The sequence below is a fragment of the Poecilia latipinna genome, unplaced genomic scaffold, assembly GCF_001443285.1.
Source record: "Poecilia latipinna isolate Pla-1442-1.1 unplaced genomic scaffold, P_latipinna-1.0 Scaffold799, whole genome shotgun sequence".
NCBI lineage: Eukaryota > Metazoa > Chordata > Actinopteri > Cyprinodontiformes > Poeciliidae > Poecilia > Poecilia latipinna.
The window spans coordinates 17878-36887 of NW_015113415.1; the positions used below are offsets into that span (position 1 = coordinate 17878).

Here is a 19010-nt window from a genome sequence, read left to right on the forward strand (position 1 = left end):
ATATTCATTAGTGTAGTGACACTGCTTTTTAAAGCTCGTTAGCATACTGAGAGTTCAGCAGTGGAGGGCATTTACATTCAGAGTGGACAGCTCTGTGTGTGTGTGTGCGCGCGGGTGTATGTGTGTGTTAATGTGTACATCTGGTAGAAGCTGCAGAACTGCCTCATATTATCTATGTATAGATGTCGTAGCCTGATTTAGAAGCTTGGGATGGGGTTTCTGCAGTAACACAGCGATCAGGTCCCTGTGCTGTTCAGTTCACCTTGACGTTCCAGTGTTACTGTATAGAAGATGTAAAGGGGAGGAGAGTGTCTTAGAGTGTCATTTCTCTTTTTGCTAAGTCTGCAGACTCACATTGACATTTCTTAGGCATCCTGATTAGTGATAAAAACCAAACTTTTTATATTTACAAGGAAACCAGGAATTTAAACATACTTTTAGACATTTAACACTGTCATGAGGACAGCTGTGTTCTCATGGACCGACTGTTAAAAGGGGTGAAATACCTTAAATCATGTGTAAGAGATTTTAGTTGGAAAACATTTCGAAAACCAAGCATCATTTCCTTCCACCAAATAATTGCTCGCTACTTTAAATTACTTAGTCACACAAGTCCCACTTGAGCATGACAACATGTGAATAGGTTCAATGATTATGACTACCTTTGCAGGGCACTGTAATTCTGCTAAAATGAAAACTACTAAATTAAATACAGATTTTAATCAATAAGACAAAAGCTGCTGTGTTGCTTGTTATTTAAATTTAATTGAACTGAACTGAATTAAATTGAATTGAAGCTTTTAGTGGAGAAAGAAGGACGGCGTAAAGTACGATTACTAATGTGTGCGTCAAAGCCTGTAGTAAATTGTTAGTATTTATACGTTTATTATATTCGAGAGTTAAAACGTGTGAAAAAAAATATTAACAAAAGTCACGCAATTTCCGCATTGAGCCGCTAGATGGCAACCATTTACTCTGAGAAGAGCTTTATCAATCAAAGAGGAAGGCTTGTTTCTAGGCAACACGGAAAGCCTTCCTGTTCGACTGGCTTGTGAGTTTTCTCGTTCATTTTGTTTAATTTTTTTTCTTAAATTTATCCGGTTATTATATGTTTATTACTGTAGTTTATATATTTAGGGGGGCTTGTGAAGCTTTTCGGTAGCATCATGTGAAGAACTAGCTTATAAATGCTACCGTGGTACCATTCTTTTGTTGCTGTCGAGTTTTTATCGTTCATACGAAGCTGCATTGTTATTGATGATTTTCGAGGCAGCAGGACAAGCTACTTAAACATTCACAACGAAACTGTGGTTATTTGTTTTTCATTTTCTGGTCCTAAACATACCGTGTTTGTTTCAGAAACAACAAACCGTGTTTGTTTAAGACCATGTTCTCTGTCGAACTCATCTAAATGTTAAGGTGAATACAAGCAGATTTTAGTTTAGATTCTTCGTTGCCTATTTATCGACAAACTGAGTCAACAATCTTGTTAAAATTGTATTTGTAGTCATGAAACGGCTTGCGTTCTTCTTCAGTTGAAGCAAAATCCAATATCACAAAACTACCCTATAATTCAATTGAGACGATGTTCCAAAACCTACTATGAACGTTTTCTCTGCTTTTTTAGAAGAAAGGTTAAATAGCGGTGAGCCATATTCTACGCATTCCTTACAGATATTGTACATTTTACATTTCAGAAAGTCTTTTAAGCAGTATTCCCCACATTTGTTTGCACTCTCAAACATAATTAAAAGCCCCAAGAAATAAGAGCACCTATTAGTTGCATGGTGGTACAAACGTTGACACTGTTGCATACATCAAGCAAGCTGAGTTTGAACCCTGACAGGAGGATTTCTTCATGGAATTTGCATAATTGTCCCCAAACATTCATGGTCTCTGTCTGGATAGTCCTGTTCCTCTTACAGTCAAAAGACATGCATGTTTCGTTACCTGGTCTCTCAAAATTGCCCTTATGCGTGGTTGCTTTTAAGTATTGCCTTGTAATGTCAACCTGTCTAGCCCACCCCACCCTGTGACCCGTTAGGGTCAAATCTGGATGGAAGTTTAATTTTTACAGTAGAAGTATAATCTTTTTTTTTTACCTCTCTTACTAAGGTCTTTACTGTGAGTGGTGGTGCCAACGTAAACTTGTTGCTAACATAAACTTGCCTTTTTTGGCAATGCTGTTTTTGTTACTATTTCTTGATTCATGAGAATCAGCACGTATGAGGGCATACATCTTGTCTTTCTTATTTTTAATAGTTGCTATGAGAACTGTGCCTCGATTTCAAATCGTATTCCAGGTACCAGGAAAGTCATACACTGCTTTATATTATATTATATTATATTATATTATATTATATTATATTATATTCATCTCAAAAAGAAAACCCTTTATGCTGACTGCAAGTTTTTTAGTCACATTGCACTTTTTCACATCTTAAGCCTCTGCTGTCATTAATAAGGCCTCCCCATTCATCCTAATTTGTCCTACTACTGTCTCTGTAAGGTGATATTCAACTCCATCCACTGTATTTCCCTCGGGTTTTCTTTCAAACCTGACAGATCGAATGTGTGGGAGGAAGTCCCAGATCCTTTAATTAAATCATGTTCTACAAACCATCCTCAGCCCTACTCACTGTATATCTGCTTTGTTTTGTTTGATGCTTGATCAAGCACAGGCGATTTATGGGGTCTTCTTGATGTGTTCAGTACATGCCATACTAAATCTAAAAAAACACCAACTCTAAATCTAAAGCTTCTCTTTTTAGAATAAAACTTGAAGGTTTGTTATTTTAATGTTTTTCTTTTGATTTCCTGGGAAGCCCTTGCCTTGCTCAAAGATGACTAACGTGAATTTACAAATCCAGGGTCTAAAATTGTGAAACACTTTCTTCTTTATAATTTTCTGTAACACATTCCAGGGTGTAAAGATGGTGCCACTGGAGCAACTCCACCTCAGTCACGTCTTACAGGCAGTGTCTGCACTGGAGTCCATCGTCCTTCGCAGTTTTGGACCTGAAGGAGGACAGGTGCTGTTCACTAGAGATACAGGACAAGTGATGGTTAGCCGAAGCGGAAAACGCATCCTCACTGCACTACATCTGGATCACCCACTGGCCAGGTTAGCACAAATGGCATAAATGTGAATATTTTTGCACTTTCTGGTTAATTGTTAATTCTTCTGCAATGCTATTTGTTTTTTTTTTTGTCTTAGGATGGTGGTGAGGTGCGTCTGGAAGCACAGCACAATAACAGGCGATGGATCCAAAACCTTTGTTCTTCTCCTTGCATCATTACTGCGAATAATTCATGCAACAGCCACTAAGGACCCTCATATGTTTCAGCCTCATAACTCCACAGAAGCGTCAGAAGCTGCCACTGCGCGGCACTTGGCTGACAGACTGCTAGAATTTGCGCTGACTGAGTTGGACAAACTCATTGTGCTGAATGTGCTGCCACATGGATTCCGTGTTTCATTAGAGAATTTCACAGCGAAAACACAACATGATCTCAGTTGTCAAACTCTTCTAGTGTCGTTTTTTCGCACACGCCTGGGCTATGCGTATTGTGACTTTTTCCGCAACCTCTTCTGTGAACTGCTCAGTCACTGGAAGGTAAAAGATGACCGACCCTCGTTCTCCATGCAATTTTTAAACAACAGCTTCCTAGCACTGCATACCCAAGTGTCAGGCGTCCCTGTCAACTGCTCACGTTTGATTGAGGGCCAGGTGATTCACAGAGACTTTGCTACGCCTTGCCCCCAAGTAAGAAAGCAGCCACTCAAAGCTGTAGTTTTCAATGGATACCTGCAGCCGAAATTACTCACCACAGGAGATGTACTTGAGTTGCGTTGTGGAGACAAAGTGACAGAGGACAGGGGTATTGTACACTTTAGCTCTTGGACAGAAAAGTCAGTGGAGAGCATAATTGCAACTCTGCAGAGTTTTGGTGTCTCTGTCCTTTTGTGTGCACTGAAACAGTCCTCTGCTGTCCTGGCTGCAGCAACACAGGCAGGGATGTGCCTTGTGGAGTGTGTCAGTGAAGAAGAGATTTCTCTGTTTACGCAGCTAAGTGGGGTAACACCCATCTCGGACTGCAGGAGGATTCATCCAGAGCATATCGCAACACTGACTTTCTGTAAACCGTTACTGCTTGGAGCCCACAGGTAGGTGCATATATTTTAGTTTCTTTCTTCAAAGTCAAGCACTGTGATTAATTACACCTATCAGAGAACTTTGAAGCGACACATTAATTGGATGTCCACCTCGTCCTGTAGGGTTTACTTTATGCTAAATATTTTATTAGTAAAGGCAGTGTTTTGCAAGGGTCAGTACAGCTTAATTCAGTAGCAAAAATAATCGAATATGAAAAATCAATCATCTCAATCTAACCTTTCTCTCCCTAATGCTGAAACTGAGAACCAAAAATAAATTTTATTTCGAACCCCAGATTTGGCTTGATGATGAAGAATGTGTCCCAGCAGGAGGAGGAGGCTGATCGATGAAGGCAGGCGTCCCTGCAGGTCTGATGAGCTTTCGCCTCCACATGGATGCTGATATAAGGCCTTGGGTGCTGGCTGTTCTTGCCTTTGACCTTTGTCTTTGTGGTCTGAGCCCAGATGATGAGAGAAGTGCAATTTGGTGCCACAGATTGTGGGGCTGATTGATTGGTCCCAATACGCAGGACAGTCTTTGGTTAATCTGTGGCGCTGGCACTTCTTCAGCTGCAGAGTTCTTTATTCATCTCCATCTTGGCTCAAAGCTGCCTGGAGGATCCAACCAACGGTTCCTCTTTTGCATCAGTTTTTATAGGGGTTTCCACCCTGAGAATGTGTTTGCATTGGCTGGCACTGTTGCCATGCTGGTTTTATTGACTGTCTCATGCACCTTTGTTTTGGAGACATTATGTCATGTCTGTGTTCTTGTTCCGGGCGTGCTCAAGGGTCACACTCCATGCTTTCGTCTTCACACTCAGGCCTTCTTTCAGCAGTTTGAGTCTCTTCCAACTGTTTTCTCTTTCCCTGATCAGCAAACTGCTCTGTCGGTTCCTCTTTTGTCCTGGTCTGTGTCCAGGACAAATGTGACCCCACACAGTCACACTTGCAGTACTTCCAGTTCTCCTTTTTCCTTTCTATCTTTTATCTAGTATCTACCTCCAACACAACATCAGTGATCTTTGATTGCAGTTACACATTCCACATCATTTCAAGTTCATTTTCAAAATCACATCTATAACCTCTGTTAGCTTCTCTGACTCGGAACTGAAACAATATTAATACAAATATTTTGCACTGGGTCTTATTCAAATACCCAAAGTGTTTAGACTTCATTCTGTAAAACTTTCCGCAGGCTGGAAACTTCCTCTTTTCAGGTTTCCTGAGGTTTTTCTCAGGAGACCTGCTGTTTCTTCTTCATGGCTTGGCAGCGCTCTCTTTCTGTCTGTGATTATGACTATGATTTCTTATGATTTGAATACAAAAATAAATAGAATTAAAGCAAAGTTTTCATGACACAAAACATAAAAGCACAACCTCATTGATCTTATTGAAGTTGGATTCTACTGTTGGGTTTAGATATTACTTTGTGTGATTGATTTTAAAAGTAATTTCATCTATTGTCACTGCTAAACTAAAATGTCCAACATGGAAAAAAAATAGGAGGATCTCAAGTTATCTTGAAACCTACATTGATGTTTCATGGATGTGACAATGTAAAATGTGGGGGAAAAAAAATAATCATGGTAAAATGTGGAAAATCAAAGAAAAACAAAAAACTCATGGTATATGTGTGATTTTTCAAGGCATTGTTATCTACTGTACAACATTCCGGTTAACTATTGTCATTTTGTTTTTGACAGATACGTTCATTTGGACTTCCATGATTGTGAAGAAAGACTCAAAGTTAAACCTTGTAGCCTGGTGATTTGTGCCCCAAGCGAAGGTCAAGCTGATCAGCATGCATGTGCATTTCAAGACGCCTTTCGAATGCTACTGACAGCATTGGAGCCCGTGCGCAAGACTCAGACGGCTCTAGAGGAAACCATCCCATCAAAAAAATGCACGTCTTTACATGCAGACAATATAAGTAATGGAACTGCATGCAGAGTGCATCTTCATCAGAAATGTGTGACAGAGACGGGTTGTGTAATATCTGCAGGTGGGACATTTGAGTTTCTGCTGCACCATGCCCTTCATCAATATGGTCACAGTTGCTCAGTTTCTGTTAACACAAGTGCAGTTGTTCCAGTTTCCCAGCTCTTGGAAAAGGCCCTGTTGAGCGTACCCCGGCAGATTTACTCTCACAACCTAAAACATTTCCTGCAGGCACAAACCAGGGTCGTGGCTTTAATTCCAAAACAACCCCACGCCCTCAGCGCAAACTTCATACACACTGAAGGTCCTCTTGGAGATGGTAAACTAAGCTTATGCTCTTGTGAAAATGGTAACATGTCATTAAAGCTTTTGGACTTGGGCCTTGAATCTGTCTCTTGTAAGTATCAGCTGGTACTGGCTGTGCTGCAGTGTCTCACAAATCTGCTCCGAATAAACATGGTGCTGCGGACACACGCTGTATTACACACAGAGTCCCACGATTCCCTGAATGCTCACTCGGAAAGCTCAGAGGGCGAGGATGAAGACTGAAGTTGTGTTGCTCCAACAGGAAACCAGAAATGTACTTTTTGTGGCAGCATTCAGAAAAAAAACCCATCTGATTTTAGATAAAATGATTGCACTGTATTTTTTTCCAATGTGTTTTTTCTTGATAGTTCATTGCAGTGTTGACAGACTGTAATGCTTTTGATCTGTGAAAATCTATTACATGTAAATGAAAACATAAGAGAGAATTCTATTTATAGGCAAACAGATGAACTGAGATGAGGTTTTGCCAAACAAATAAAATAAGGAGAAAATCTTGTAATTTCACATTGCACAGAAAAAAGTGACATAGAAATGTATTTGTCTCCGTTCTAGTTTTTCTTCTGGTTTTCTTTTTTTTTTTTTTACTCGCACCTAATGTTTTATATATTTAAACACATCATACTAAAGATAAACGGAGTGAATGCTGTTTTCAAACAGTAACTACTTATTTTTGAGAGGAAAACAAAATCTATCCAAGCCATCATTTTGCTGCATCAAAAGTAAATCCTAAATAAACCCAATAACTGATTGTGCCAGAGTTGGCAGCAACAACTGCAATTAATCATTTGTGATAGCTGGCAAGAAGTCTTTGAGTAGGAATTTTGACCTGCTTCTTATTGTAGATTTGTTTTGGTGTTGTAAGCCTTCATGAACTGATCAGGAAATCATGTATTCAATTTTGAGTTCTGTTGAGTTCTGTTAACTCACTTCATGTTCTGTTTCAGTGATTTCTTGATTTTACAAGTACCATTAATGAAGCATTGGTGGGGGTAATGAAATTGAACCAACAAAAGTGTTAAGTCATACGTAGTTCAAGATTAAATATGGAACCCAGCTGTACTTTCATATAGGGTTGGTCCAGAAAACCACTGTTTCTTACTAAATTAAAACGTTTGAAAACTACATTTTGTATTTACTCAGATTTTCTGACAATACAATTTGCTTGATCACCTAAAACATTTAAGTATGACCAAAAAAAAAAAAAAACTGAAGAAACCGTCTTCACCGCACTATACATCCATTAAGTAAATTACTCTTAAAAAAAAAAGGAAAAGCTCATTTGCGTCGTTATTTGTTTTTCAAAATGCCTCTTTCTTATCTTTGTTGTCCTTCGATATTCCTTTGAGCATCACAGTTTGGTGTGCACAAAATAAACTTTACTGTTGTAACAGCACAGAAACATGGCCTTACATGTGAATACTCTCCTTTTAGAAATCAGCCTTATCTGCATAGTGGGGCTTTGGCAGCACCCAACTTTCAACAGCCAAATCATAGTCTGCTTCCTTGTGCTGTAATCAGAGGAACACAAATGCTGTTTTCACCTTTGTTTTTGGCAGAAACTGAGTCATCTGGATTTTAATTAGACTCTTAATCTATTACACTGCCTTCTGTTTACTGTTACTTCTGCATCCTTAGTTTTTGAGAGAAATTTTCCACAATTTAATGAAGACAAAGTGACTCAGAATCACTTTGTCTTAATCAAAGGCAGCTCTTTTCTTTGTTTATGATCCCTATGAGTCACTGTGTTGATTGTCACCAAAATCAAAGCGGAAAAAGTTGAGGGAGTGGGTGTTTTTTTTTTTTTTTTCCTCTCCACACTAGGGAACAAACCAAAAGTGTTTTTTTGTTATCAGGACACCTCGGCCTTTCTAATCCTGTCATGCCCTTTTGTAGTGTGCACCAAGTACACTCAGTGAAATAGTAAATTATTCATGTTTGGTCTCCATATGATTAAACAGAGTTCCAGTGCAGTCTGGAAAAAGAATGGAATAGGATTTTAAGTTCCTCAGATCTGGAAATGTATGAAGAAGTCAAATAGTCTTTGTTTTCTAACCTATTATATTAACATTATGCCCAGCCTTCATTGTGATCTTGATCTTCACTTCTCTTCCTTTCTTCAATCCCTCTGTGTCTATAATTTCTTATATTATTGTCACCCTCTTACCTTCTTTATTGTTTCCTCCATTCCTTTTTTCCTTTTCTTTTTGCATGTCCTTCCTTTCCTTATTGTGCCCCCCTTCCCTACTTTATTGTGTCCATCCTTCTTTCCATTTCTGTCCTTTCTAATGCCTTTCCTCCCAGCTTCCCTTATTTCTTCATGTATCCATCCTTGCTTCCTTATAGTCCTCGTCTCTTCCAAGCGTCTTCCTTCGTGTTTTGCATTCTTCAATCTTTGCGTACATACTTTGCAAGCTCCATACTGTAACTCTTTTTTCTCATTTTCCATATCTCCTGTTTCGTGTCCCTTATTTTCTTTCCTCCTTTTGTCTGCCTTGTTTTTGAAGATTGCCATTTTAAAGCATTTGCACTGCAGAAATATTTACAATAAGTTCATGTTGAATTTGAATACTTGATTTTTTTTTTTTCTCAAGTGAACACAAAAGAACTAGAAACTCTGGGGAATAGTCTGGAAAAGTATGGTATCTTATCATAACAAAAATATTTTAATATCATGATTAAAAGCAACCTGCGAGAATGCCATTTCTTACAATGTGTGCTTGTGAGTCCAAGACAGATCAAAAGATCCTCAAATTCAACCTAAATCACTTTATTGTATTTGGCTCTTGTTAACATAGATTAATAGTGCATAGTGTATAAATGAAATTATTCTGTCAAATCAAGAGGACACTGCAAAATGCTTAAACTGCATATATACACACCAAGCATCCGAAAATGTACAAACATTAATATAAAACATACAAAAATTGAAAAAAAACCCCAAAAACAAATAAAAGGCGTTTCAAACAAGGACAAATTAAAACATAAATGACAGGAAAAAATGGAGCCGAATGCTACTGTAACACCAGGCTTGTTTAAACCACAAATATCTCGTAGATTTTAGCTTGGCATTAATTTGGCTGCTAGCCATCATCAGTTTTGTTGCCTCTTTTTTACTTCTTTGTTGCACTGAAGTGGAAGTGTTTCCATTAGCAGGATATCCAAAGTGGTCGCCATCGATAAATCAATATCATCAATACACACTGACATGCTGTTTCGCTTAGATAGTTAGAAGCTCACAAATGCCGATTTTAGTCAAATAACCACACATTTACACATTTCAGTACTACACAGCTGCTGACGCAGATGGCACCCGTTCTATACATGGACATAGTGAAAACATTGCATCTATCTTAGGAGCAAAGTTATCGCTGATTTACTGATATACTGAGAGAATGTGAAAATATGTTGGGACATGAACTCTGAGGTAACCTCTTCTAGCATCTGGTTAGCTTTGGTCTCATTTAGATAAAAGAGAAAAAAACAACAACTCAGAAACAAACAAGCAACCATTCTGCCAAAATTTGTTTACTGACAAAATTCTCTTTCACTTTGGACCACATTTATAAAGTAAGCCAATTGTGGCATTTAAAAAAAATCATTTATCTTAGTCTCCATAGAATTTGCATTGGCTTTATCTATGTTGTTAAAAATTATTTGGCTTAATACTGGAACTTGATAGTTACTGTGCTGGAAAGGCCAGTCTGTACATTAAAAAAACATTGACTAGAAGGTTTGTATGAAATGTTTTATGCTGTGTAGCAGCACAATTCCTAAAACTCTTTACATAAATAAACCAGATTGACCAAAATCAAGTGCATCATATCTTCACGTTCTCTACAGTCAGAATTAGGCTAAACCCTTTTTAGCTTAGGTTAGCACCCTCCTTAAAAAGAAGTGATTTATATTTGTTGGCAGTGGAGTCTGAGAATGACATCATGCAACAATAACAATGACTTCCACTGGGTGTCACACCACCTCCCGAGATTTCCTGATGGCACAGCACAGGAGCATGGTAAAGATCAACCCGAACACCTGTTGGAGAAACACAAAGGGTATATATTATGTGTGTGTTTTATCCATTCCTAAATATCTGCTACCTTTGCAATCCTCTGAAATATTTGTTAGTTTTCTGTATTTTACACTTGAACCAAAATATCCATCTGACTAGCATACCTTTTGTCCACTACATGACTAATGACCAAATTCAAAGAGGACTTCTGTTGGGTTTTTTTTCTCGGTGTTCTTTCATAAAGGTTTGTTGTTGAGGGAACACCTAACTTTTGTCCTGCCAATGATTCTCTCAGCTAGGCAGTGGTTTTCTGCAGCTCATCCAGAATTACTTTTGGGCTGTTGGCTGCTTCTCTGATTCATACTCTTTTCGCCTAGACTGTCAATTTAAGCAAACAGCTACGTCTTTGTAGGATTTTCAGCTGTGTACTCTTTCCATTTTCTGATGATGGATCAAACAGTGCTCTGTGAAACGTTTGACTCTCTATTTTATCTTCTCCGCTGACCTTTCTGTTGTGTTCCTCGGACTTCATGATGCTGTTTGTACATGAAGGCTTTCACAGAACAGCTGTATTCATACTGAGCTTAACTTGCACATACATCCCCTCTGTATTTACTAAGGAGGTGGCCTCTAAACATAACTTGTGGCTCTGGATTTAATGTAGAAATATAAGAACTAGGGAGGCTAAATACAAATGTAAGCTTCACTTTTTAGAATTTGAGAAGCAAAATGTTTCCCTTCCTTTCGACTGCATAATTAGTGCCATTTGGTAATGATTTACCATAAAATCCTAATAGTATACATTTAAGATATTTAAACATTTACAGAATAAACTATGTACATCAGTATATCAGTCCTAGCTAAGGATAGACATATTCTGAATAATAAATCACTTTGTATTCTACATAACTATCTGATTTTGCCATATTTAACATATTGTTCAGAAGTGTGGGGAATTAATTACAAAATCTCTTTATAGCCACCGAGTGTCCTACAGAAACGAGCCATTAGAATCATCCATAATGTCAGTTTTTATGAGCACACAAACCCATTATTCTTAAAATCTAGAATTCTAAAATTTGAAGATCTGGTGGAATTTAAAATTGCTCAAATTATTGTTGAAAGCGTCAAATAAACTGCTACCTGAGCACACAGCACGTGTTTTTTGAAAGAGAAAGGAGATATAACTTAAAGGGTTACTCAAACTCAAGTATTTGTAGTGTACGCACAACAAGAAAGAGCTTTTGTATTTCAATCCATGGTGTAAAATTATTGAACAAATTAAATGAGGAGCTAAAACAAAGTCAAAATTTAATACAATTTAAAAGGAAATATAAGGAAGTGGTTTTCACAAGATATAGAATGATAGCACTAATGTGTATATGTAAGTTGAGGCTAATGCATATGAGTGTGTGGGTATGAATGTATACATTTAGATATGTAAACCCAGATAAAATAGAAAAATTAATTAACCTATGTTTATTTATTTATTTTTTTTTTAATAATGAGGGTCCATCTGAAAATACGGTATGAGTTTATGGGGTAGGAGTTCATACATTTCAAACTTCTTCCTACTTCTTTTCGAGCATGTTAAGATTATTGTAGTACAAAAATATGTGTCTTTTGCATTCCTTGTTCATGTGTGTGATTTTATACTTCTGTCATGTTCTAAATAAATAAATAAAAGAAGATTGTGGTTGTAACATCACAAAATGTAAGAGTGGTATTAACACTTCTGCAAGTCACTGTAAATTAAACACAACCATCAAGGCCTGTTTTACTTTACAATTAATGGAAAATACTATGAAATAAATTAACTAAATAAAATGTACTATTCCCCAAACCTGTTATGTAAAAATTTCAGTGAAAATAAACACTTTTTGTTGTTTTTGAGGGCTATTGCATAGTGATTCCCAAGCCTTGAGTTGGAGACCCTTCTGAAACAAATGACTAAAATGTGATTGGTTAAGGTGTGCCAGCTGCACACTCACCATAATGACCCCAATGGTGATCCCTATTCCTCCAACAATGTGTAACTTGGAGTTAAACACCTCGTCGATGACATCAGGACAGCTCTGTAATAGATAGGAGTAATTGCTTTACAGCATGCTCAACAACGTGATATACACAGATAACAGTAACAGAGAGCCAGAGATTGTGCAAACTCCTGCAAACAGATGTTTCCATAACAATACATGGGCCCCAATAACACAAATTATACAGTCACAACAGAGATAAAACATTTGTTGGATAATTTAGGATGTGGTTGTACCTTAATAATGAACATGTCAAGATTTTCTGCAGGGGGACAAAGGTCAGGATAGGTTTCTCCAATCCTACCCTTGAGACCACAGCAGTATAACTGGAAACAGACAGATAACATAGTGCAATGTAACCTAATTAGTCTTTGTGTTTTGAAGAGATACTGTAAAGTACTGGCTTGTTTTTTAGTTCTACTCCAGCTCTAAGAAACATCATCTAACTTAGGTAAAACATTTATTTTCTGTCAAAATCCCCCCTTTGTGATAAATTATTATCGGTCCAGATAATTGTTAGTCAGAGAAGAAAAAAAAAAATGCAGCAATTAAGTCCAACAAGTCTCACCTCATTTTGGATCAAACGCAGAGTCTCTTTTAGGCCCTCATCTCTTGTTTTACTGTAATCTTCGTATGTCTGTCTGTAGAATCCACTGATCAGATCCAACACCTGCAACACAACCGCAAGCATGGTTAACTGAAAAAAACTTATGTCACAACTAGGACTCCAAAGTCAAAAATGTTCTTTTTTTGATCATGTCTTTAAAATAATCTTTATTTGTTGTCCTTTGTATTGAGCTTTTACCCAAAATAAACACCTAGTATTCAATGAGTCAATGTGTGTGAATACACCCACCAGCTTCTTTAGCAATCTCCTGTTGTGGCCAGCAGTGACTGCTGGAGAACTGTAATGTCAGCAGTTGTCTTGTTGTGCTGACCATAACATTAAATTTTTGCACTTAAAAGTCTTTTGCATTGGCCTAACATAATGAAATAAATACATAAACTGGATCTTTGATAAATCTGTCTAACGTGTTGCTTTTTGAACTGAATTACTAGAGTAAATTATGGTTTCAATAATATTCTCATATACTGAGATGCCCCCCTTTATGTGAAGTGCTCTTGCTTTCACGTTTATTCTGTCTTCAAGCATCATGGCATCCATTTTAACACTGCAGTTAGTTTACCTTGTTCTGGTTTGAAAATCCCCAGAATCCAGCTGCAATCTCGACGGCAAATATGATCAGCAGGAATGAAAAGAACTGCACAGAGAAATACAAAATTAAACTCAGCTGATATCTGTCTTCCATTCATGCTTGTGTGCTGGTGTTGTACGTGCATTTGCACAATGCAAAGGCAGTGGAGTGTGGCCAAACCCAGTTTTCATTGGCTCCTCCTCCAGCGAGATTTAGTGCAAGCAGATTATGACACGGGGAATGAAGGGGGGAGAAAGCGCTGAAAATCTAGAGACTCCTTTGTGGCCTTGAGACTGTTCAGTAAACAATGATGAAAGCAAACTTCTCGTACCTTAAATAGGGAGTTCAGAAGCTATGGATACTGAAGAGAATTTAGAAGACAGTGGGGAAAAAAAAGAACATATAAAACCTGGATGCAAAGGCTTGTGAACCTGACTATATATAAGGGAATTACTGTTTTGAATGCTATGTTATTCAGGTATGGAATAAAAAGGTTGAATTGTCACTAAATACTTAGTTTTATCTATTAAAAACAAACAAAAAAAAACAAAACAAACAAAAAAAAAAACCTAAGTTTGAGTAAACATATTCGTCATTTTTTTGGGTAATAAGTCATTTCATCAACTCTCCTTCACCCAAGCATGACAGATAGTGTTCTGTATCAACCTAATGCTGTATAAATGGGCTAATGCATAGTGTTGGAAAAATATGTTAGTTATCAATTTACAATCACATATTTGCTCATTGCATTATTACTTTGTTTCACTTATCTTACATTCAGCTTTTGGTTGATCACTTATACATTTGTTGTTAATTTCCTCTTTTTCTTATTTAACCTTATGTTGCCAGAAACATAAGCAGCCTGACATCTGATGGCAGAAGTGAAACTTTCCTCATTTCCTCATCAAATACAAATCTGCTTACACGTTTAAGGCCCTACTTGCAAAATACCCAGTATTCCAGGTGCCCAATTTAGCCTTAGGGGGTGATAAATTTATAATAAGTGCTACAAACCAGCCCCAGCATCAATGGTGATTCCTGGATTGCTCCACAACATCCCAGGAAGCCCACCACCATCATAACCGCTCCGACGGCAATCAGGACATAAACACCTAAACATCATATAACATAGTGCATGAATGAGTTCACATAATACAAACTTTAAGGCCTGCCTGTTGTGTTATGAATCTGTCTTACCTGTGTATAACACATATGGAGAATTGTCTCCTTGAAGCAGGCTATTGGTTTTCGAGTCCAGTTTCAGCCACAGACCGACAGCCAGTACAGCAGTGCCTGCAAGCTGACACACATTACATACCTCTGTTAACACAATGCTACAATTAGCACTAAATTAACACTGCATGCTTCCCTCTACTGTAGCTTTTAATATAATGGTTTAGTCCATATTCATACATATCTTAAATTTACCTGACTTCAAAGTGCATTTAACAATAAGCTCCAACAAGTGTAAGCAGCTGCTGCTCTGAAATCTGCTACAACATGCCCTCTCTAAAGTCTTTCTCTTCCATTTTGAGGCTTCGGGAATGTTTCTGCAGTACTAGTTTACAAGCTTGCATAAACATTAGGGTCATTTGTGGTAAATACTCATGGCACATGATGAACCCACTGCACAAACTGCGGATTTAATCAGCACGCCTCGTTCCTGAAGTCTCTTTTGTATATTAATTCAGTTCTATACATTGTTATACAAACATGAAAACAACTGAAAATATATTTATGAATATCAGTTCACCTCTACATTAAGAGTCACATGAGGAGAGAATAAGAATGTAATATTTGCATGGTAAATGATAAATGTGACAATTACAGGAAATTGGCATCCGGGACCACTTTGAAGGAGTTCTATTTCTTAAACTGTGAAGAAAAATTGGCTTAAATTGTCCTTGAAAGAATGAATGTTTTACCAATCCGTGATGACCACACTGTGATGTGCTAAGAAGCTCTGTGAGCACAGACAGATGACTAAACGTTTTACTTTTGCGAGTGTAACACCTTGTATTTTCTTCAGTGAGGAAAGTGCAGGTTTGTAAGGTTTCATCGTTCCCACCTGACTTTTCATGTATTGCTTTGTTTCTCAGCCTCTTCCTGGTCTCCCTATAGTCCAGCAAAATGGCTGACTCTCAAGTGGTACATATTTAGGATATATTGTTAACAGCTCTGTCTGATCTCTTCATACGTCTCACAATATAGAAAAATAAAGTGCACCTACCCAGAACATAAAGTTGAAGATAAAGATGAGATATTTTAAACACTTGATCCCCCAGGGAAGAGCCATAGTGATTCAGTATGAACCAATCCACCGTTCAGAGCATCTAGCTTCTGCCCAAGAGAAAGCTGAATTGCGTTGTTGTGTAAAATGAAAGAAACGTTTGGGAGACCACACCTTAAATCACCTGATTATACAGTTAGGAGTGGCAGAGCAGATGCAGAAAGCGACCTTCACACTGTTTAGTCAAATGAGGTCTGGTCTGTGTTTTTCCAACTCATTGTGTTATGTTTCTACATGTGTTGTCTAAAAATGGCATTTACTTAAGTCACACAGGCATACAGGCGTTTTATAGTCCCACAGCATCTCAGAGGGTTCCTGTTCAGGCATGTCAATGCTTTCTGAGCATTTTCTAAGATGCCTGCTTGGGCGCATATTTACTGCTTCATTGTGAAACTGAGCGTGAGTATCCTGGTTCGAGAAGCTTGATCGTTATGGTCTGATACCGGAGGCAGTCTGAGGTATAATCAAACAAAGCATCATATTATGGCCCTAAATCAACAGACAGCCCCCAAAGAGAAGCACTGTGTCCTTTTTATTTTCCACTCTAGCAACATTGGTTTTGATGATTTTGTATATTACAGTAAAATACTCTCCAAACATATTCAAACGCATGTGAAAAGTAAGCTCAAACTATTATATGTCACAGTTTGAACTTCTTCTTCTTCCAAAATTGTTTTTGAGCGTGAATACCAAAGCTGATGGGAGAGTAATCGAGATCTTTATTTTATTTTTTTGCAAATGTAAGTCGTCTTTGTGTTCTGATGAATATGTGCATTCTGTTTTGCCCAGCCTCTTATGTGTTGTTGAATCATGTCCTTAACTGAGGTAACTGAGGTACTCCTGGATGAGTTGTTGATGCTCTCTTGGAAAAATATTGGTAGGTTGCCTACTCCTGGGCAGGCTCACCACTGTTTCATGTATTCTCTATATGTGGATAATGGCGCTCACAGAGGTTCACTTGAGTCCCAGGAATACAACATCAGCCTCGTTCTGACAGCCACAAAAAGACGAACATTTTAACTTTCTATGATTTGATGTTGAAAGAATTTAACGTTTTTAGATCGTTCTTCCACTTCCCCTTTATGACACAACTGCAGTCACATGAAGATCTGCGGTTTTAAACAAACTAAAATCAATTTAACCAAGTGCACTTTAGAATATTTATCGACTTTTAATTTTTTAACATTAAATTAACTTGCTTTTTAGAAGAAAAAAAAATCTGTAAAGTTTGCAAATACATACGAAGCACACGCATGAAGGCCCACGCGCACGCACGGTGGGAAATCCCTGCCTTCCCAGTATTGTGTGGCTTTTCCTACCACTATAAATAGCTGCACAAATTAGAAACGATCAGAGGGAAAAACATCAATCTACAACCACACATCCATTCACATAAAACACGACACACCCTGCAGGCGTGGGTCTCAAACATAAATTACCCACGGCCAACGTACAGCTCCAGCTTTAAATACGACCTGAAGAATGAAGAAATAATCATGTATCACCTGTGTAATCTTTACTTCGTCTCGTTTATTAAAATGTCATGCAGACACAGTCCAAAGTATACGCGGCATCGTGGAACTGGGTCACTTGGCCACTGGGGATTATTCTCCAGACCGACCCACAAACACTGAGGGCACGTTTGCGTGTGTGAGTGGTTCTGAGCGTGCGTGTGTGTGTGTGTGTGTGTATGTGTGTGTGTGTGAGCGGTCAGTGCTTTGTATCATACGAACCTCTGCGCTAAGACCCGATCGGTGCTCTGCACGATTCGGGACACCCCTATCATTTCATTCACAATCTAGTAACCTGCTCTCATACGACTCCGCGCGCACGAGATGCCCCCCCCACCCCCCCTCACCCTCCAACACCCCCACACATCCGCGCGCGTTCTTAAACAACCGACAGGATGAATGAGAATAAATGTTTTCTCCCCTCGCACTTACCCAAAACACCAGGTTAAAGGCGAACATCAGATACTTGATGCATTTCTCTCCACCCGACAGCGCTGCCATGGCGATTTTTCGGCTTCAAATCCTACGACTGTTTAACGGATGAGGTGTTAAAATATAGAGGGTAAGAATAGGGAAGTGCTTCCTCTAAATAACAGTCGGTGTACTAAACGGGTATTCGTCGACGCGCTGGCGCGGACTCGTTGTGCAGTGCGCGCATGAAGTGGTCCGCCCCCACAAGACTAAAACCCTTCCTTTCTTTTTAATTTCCCAAAACAATTTAGAAGAGCAAACAACTGCACCAAATACGTTTTACTGCGATATTTTGTGAAACTTTTCAATCATTTTGACATTTTCTTAAACTGTTTCAGTCATTCAGTATTTTTTTTAACTATAGTACCCTACGTTTTTCCAAACTACACTTAAAATCATTGTTTTAAATGCAGCTTATGTAAAGCCAGCCGTCAGAGCTTTTTGCATTTTCTGTGACAAAACAAACTGAAGCCCTGAAGGTGCGATGACGTAATCCTCCCAGAATAAGAAATGCGCGTTCACGTATTTAATATACTGCACATGAATGAACACGGTGCTCGAGCAGGCTATTTTGTTTTTAGCTTGAGGTTAACATTTTGCTGTTTGCATTATATCTAACAATAGTTAATTGTTAGACATCTTTATAGAAACAATTAAAAAGACTAAATAAATAATTATAACATGAAATAACATTTTACAGAGCCATTAAATATAATCTGGAAACTAACATCTTTCAGCTTTCCAGTATTTTTACTGTAGCCTGTCTTTGTTTTGTTTAGTTTTTTTAATACTTTGTGATCAATTTATTAAGTCAGATCCAAGAACAAAATATCTTAAATAAATGAATTAACCTCACAAGAAGAAAAACATTCATATAAACCATATTAGTGGTTTATATTTTTGCCACTTGAGAGCATTTCTCACACACACCATGTATATTGCAGATGTGCTTGTCTGCTTTCAAATGATCACAAGTGTAGCACAAATGTGAGAGACATAATAACATTAGTCTCATGAAATGCTGTGCAGTTACTCAGTCTGTACTGATGAAAAATTACACAACTCAGATACTGATG

At 38.0% G+C, this 19010-nt stretch overlaps 2 protein-coding genes across 5 annotated transcripts; one reads left to right on the plus strand and one right to left on the minus strand.

Annotated features, from left to right (window-relative positions):
* Positions 1 to 992: 992 nt before the first annotated feature.
* bbs10 (Bardet-Biedl syndrome 10) lies at positions 993 to 10007 on the plus strand. 3 transcript variants are annotated; one of them, XM_015046930.1, is made up of 4 exons: positions 993 to 1051; positions 2925 to 3124; positions 3218 to 4168; positions 5860 to 10007. In XM_015046930.1, the coding sequence occupies exons 2-4, from the start codon at positions 2934 to 2936 to the stop codon at positions 6641 to 6643; spliced, it is 1926 nt and encodes a 641-aa protein (XP_014902416.1). In that variant the 5' UTR covers positions 993 to 1051; positions 2925 to 2933; the 3' UTR covers positions 6644 to 10007. The 3 variants fall into 3 exon arrangements, with proteins under 3 accessions (XP_014902416.1, XP_014902418.1, XP_014902419.1); XM_015046932.1 differs by lacking the exons at positions 993 to 1051; positions 5860 to 10007 and adding an exon at positions 4453 to 5722 and having other exon boundaries at positions 2397 to 3124; XM_015046933.1 differs by lacking the exons at positions 993 to 1051; positions 5860 to 10007 and having other exon boundaries at positions 2398 to 3124; positions 3218 to 3913; positions 4006 to 4137.
* Positions 9173 to 18100, minus strand: cd9a (CD9 molecule a). 2 transcript variants are annotated; one of them, XM_015046934.1, is made up of 8 exons: positions 17896 to 18100; positions 14860 to 14962; positions 14677 to 14774; positions 13654 to 13728; positions 13035 to 13136; positions 12703 to 12792; positions 12422 to 12505; positions 9173 to 10453 (listed from the first exon to the last, which is right to left on the minus strand). In XM_015046934.1, the coding sequence occupies exons 1-8, from the start codon at positions 17962 to 17964 to the stop codon at positions 10388 to 10390; spliced, it is 687 nt and encodes a 228-aa protein (XP_014902420.1). In that variant the 5' UTR covers positions 17965 to 18100; the 3' UTR covers positions 9173 to 10387. The 2 variants fall into 2 exon arrangements, with proteins under 2 accessions (XP_014902420.1, XP_014902421.1); XM_015046935.1 differs by lacking the exon at positions 17896 to 18100 and adding an exon at positions 15893 to 16107.
* Between the last annotated feature and the right edge of the window lie 910 nt (positions 18101 to 19010).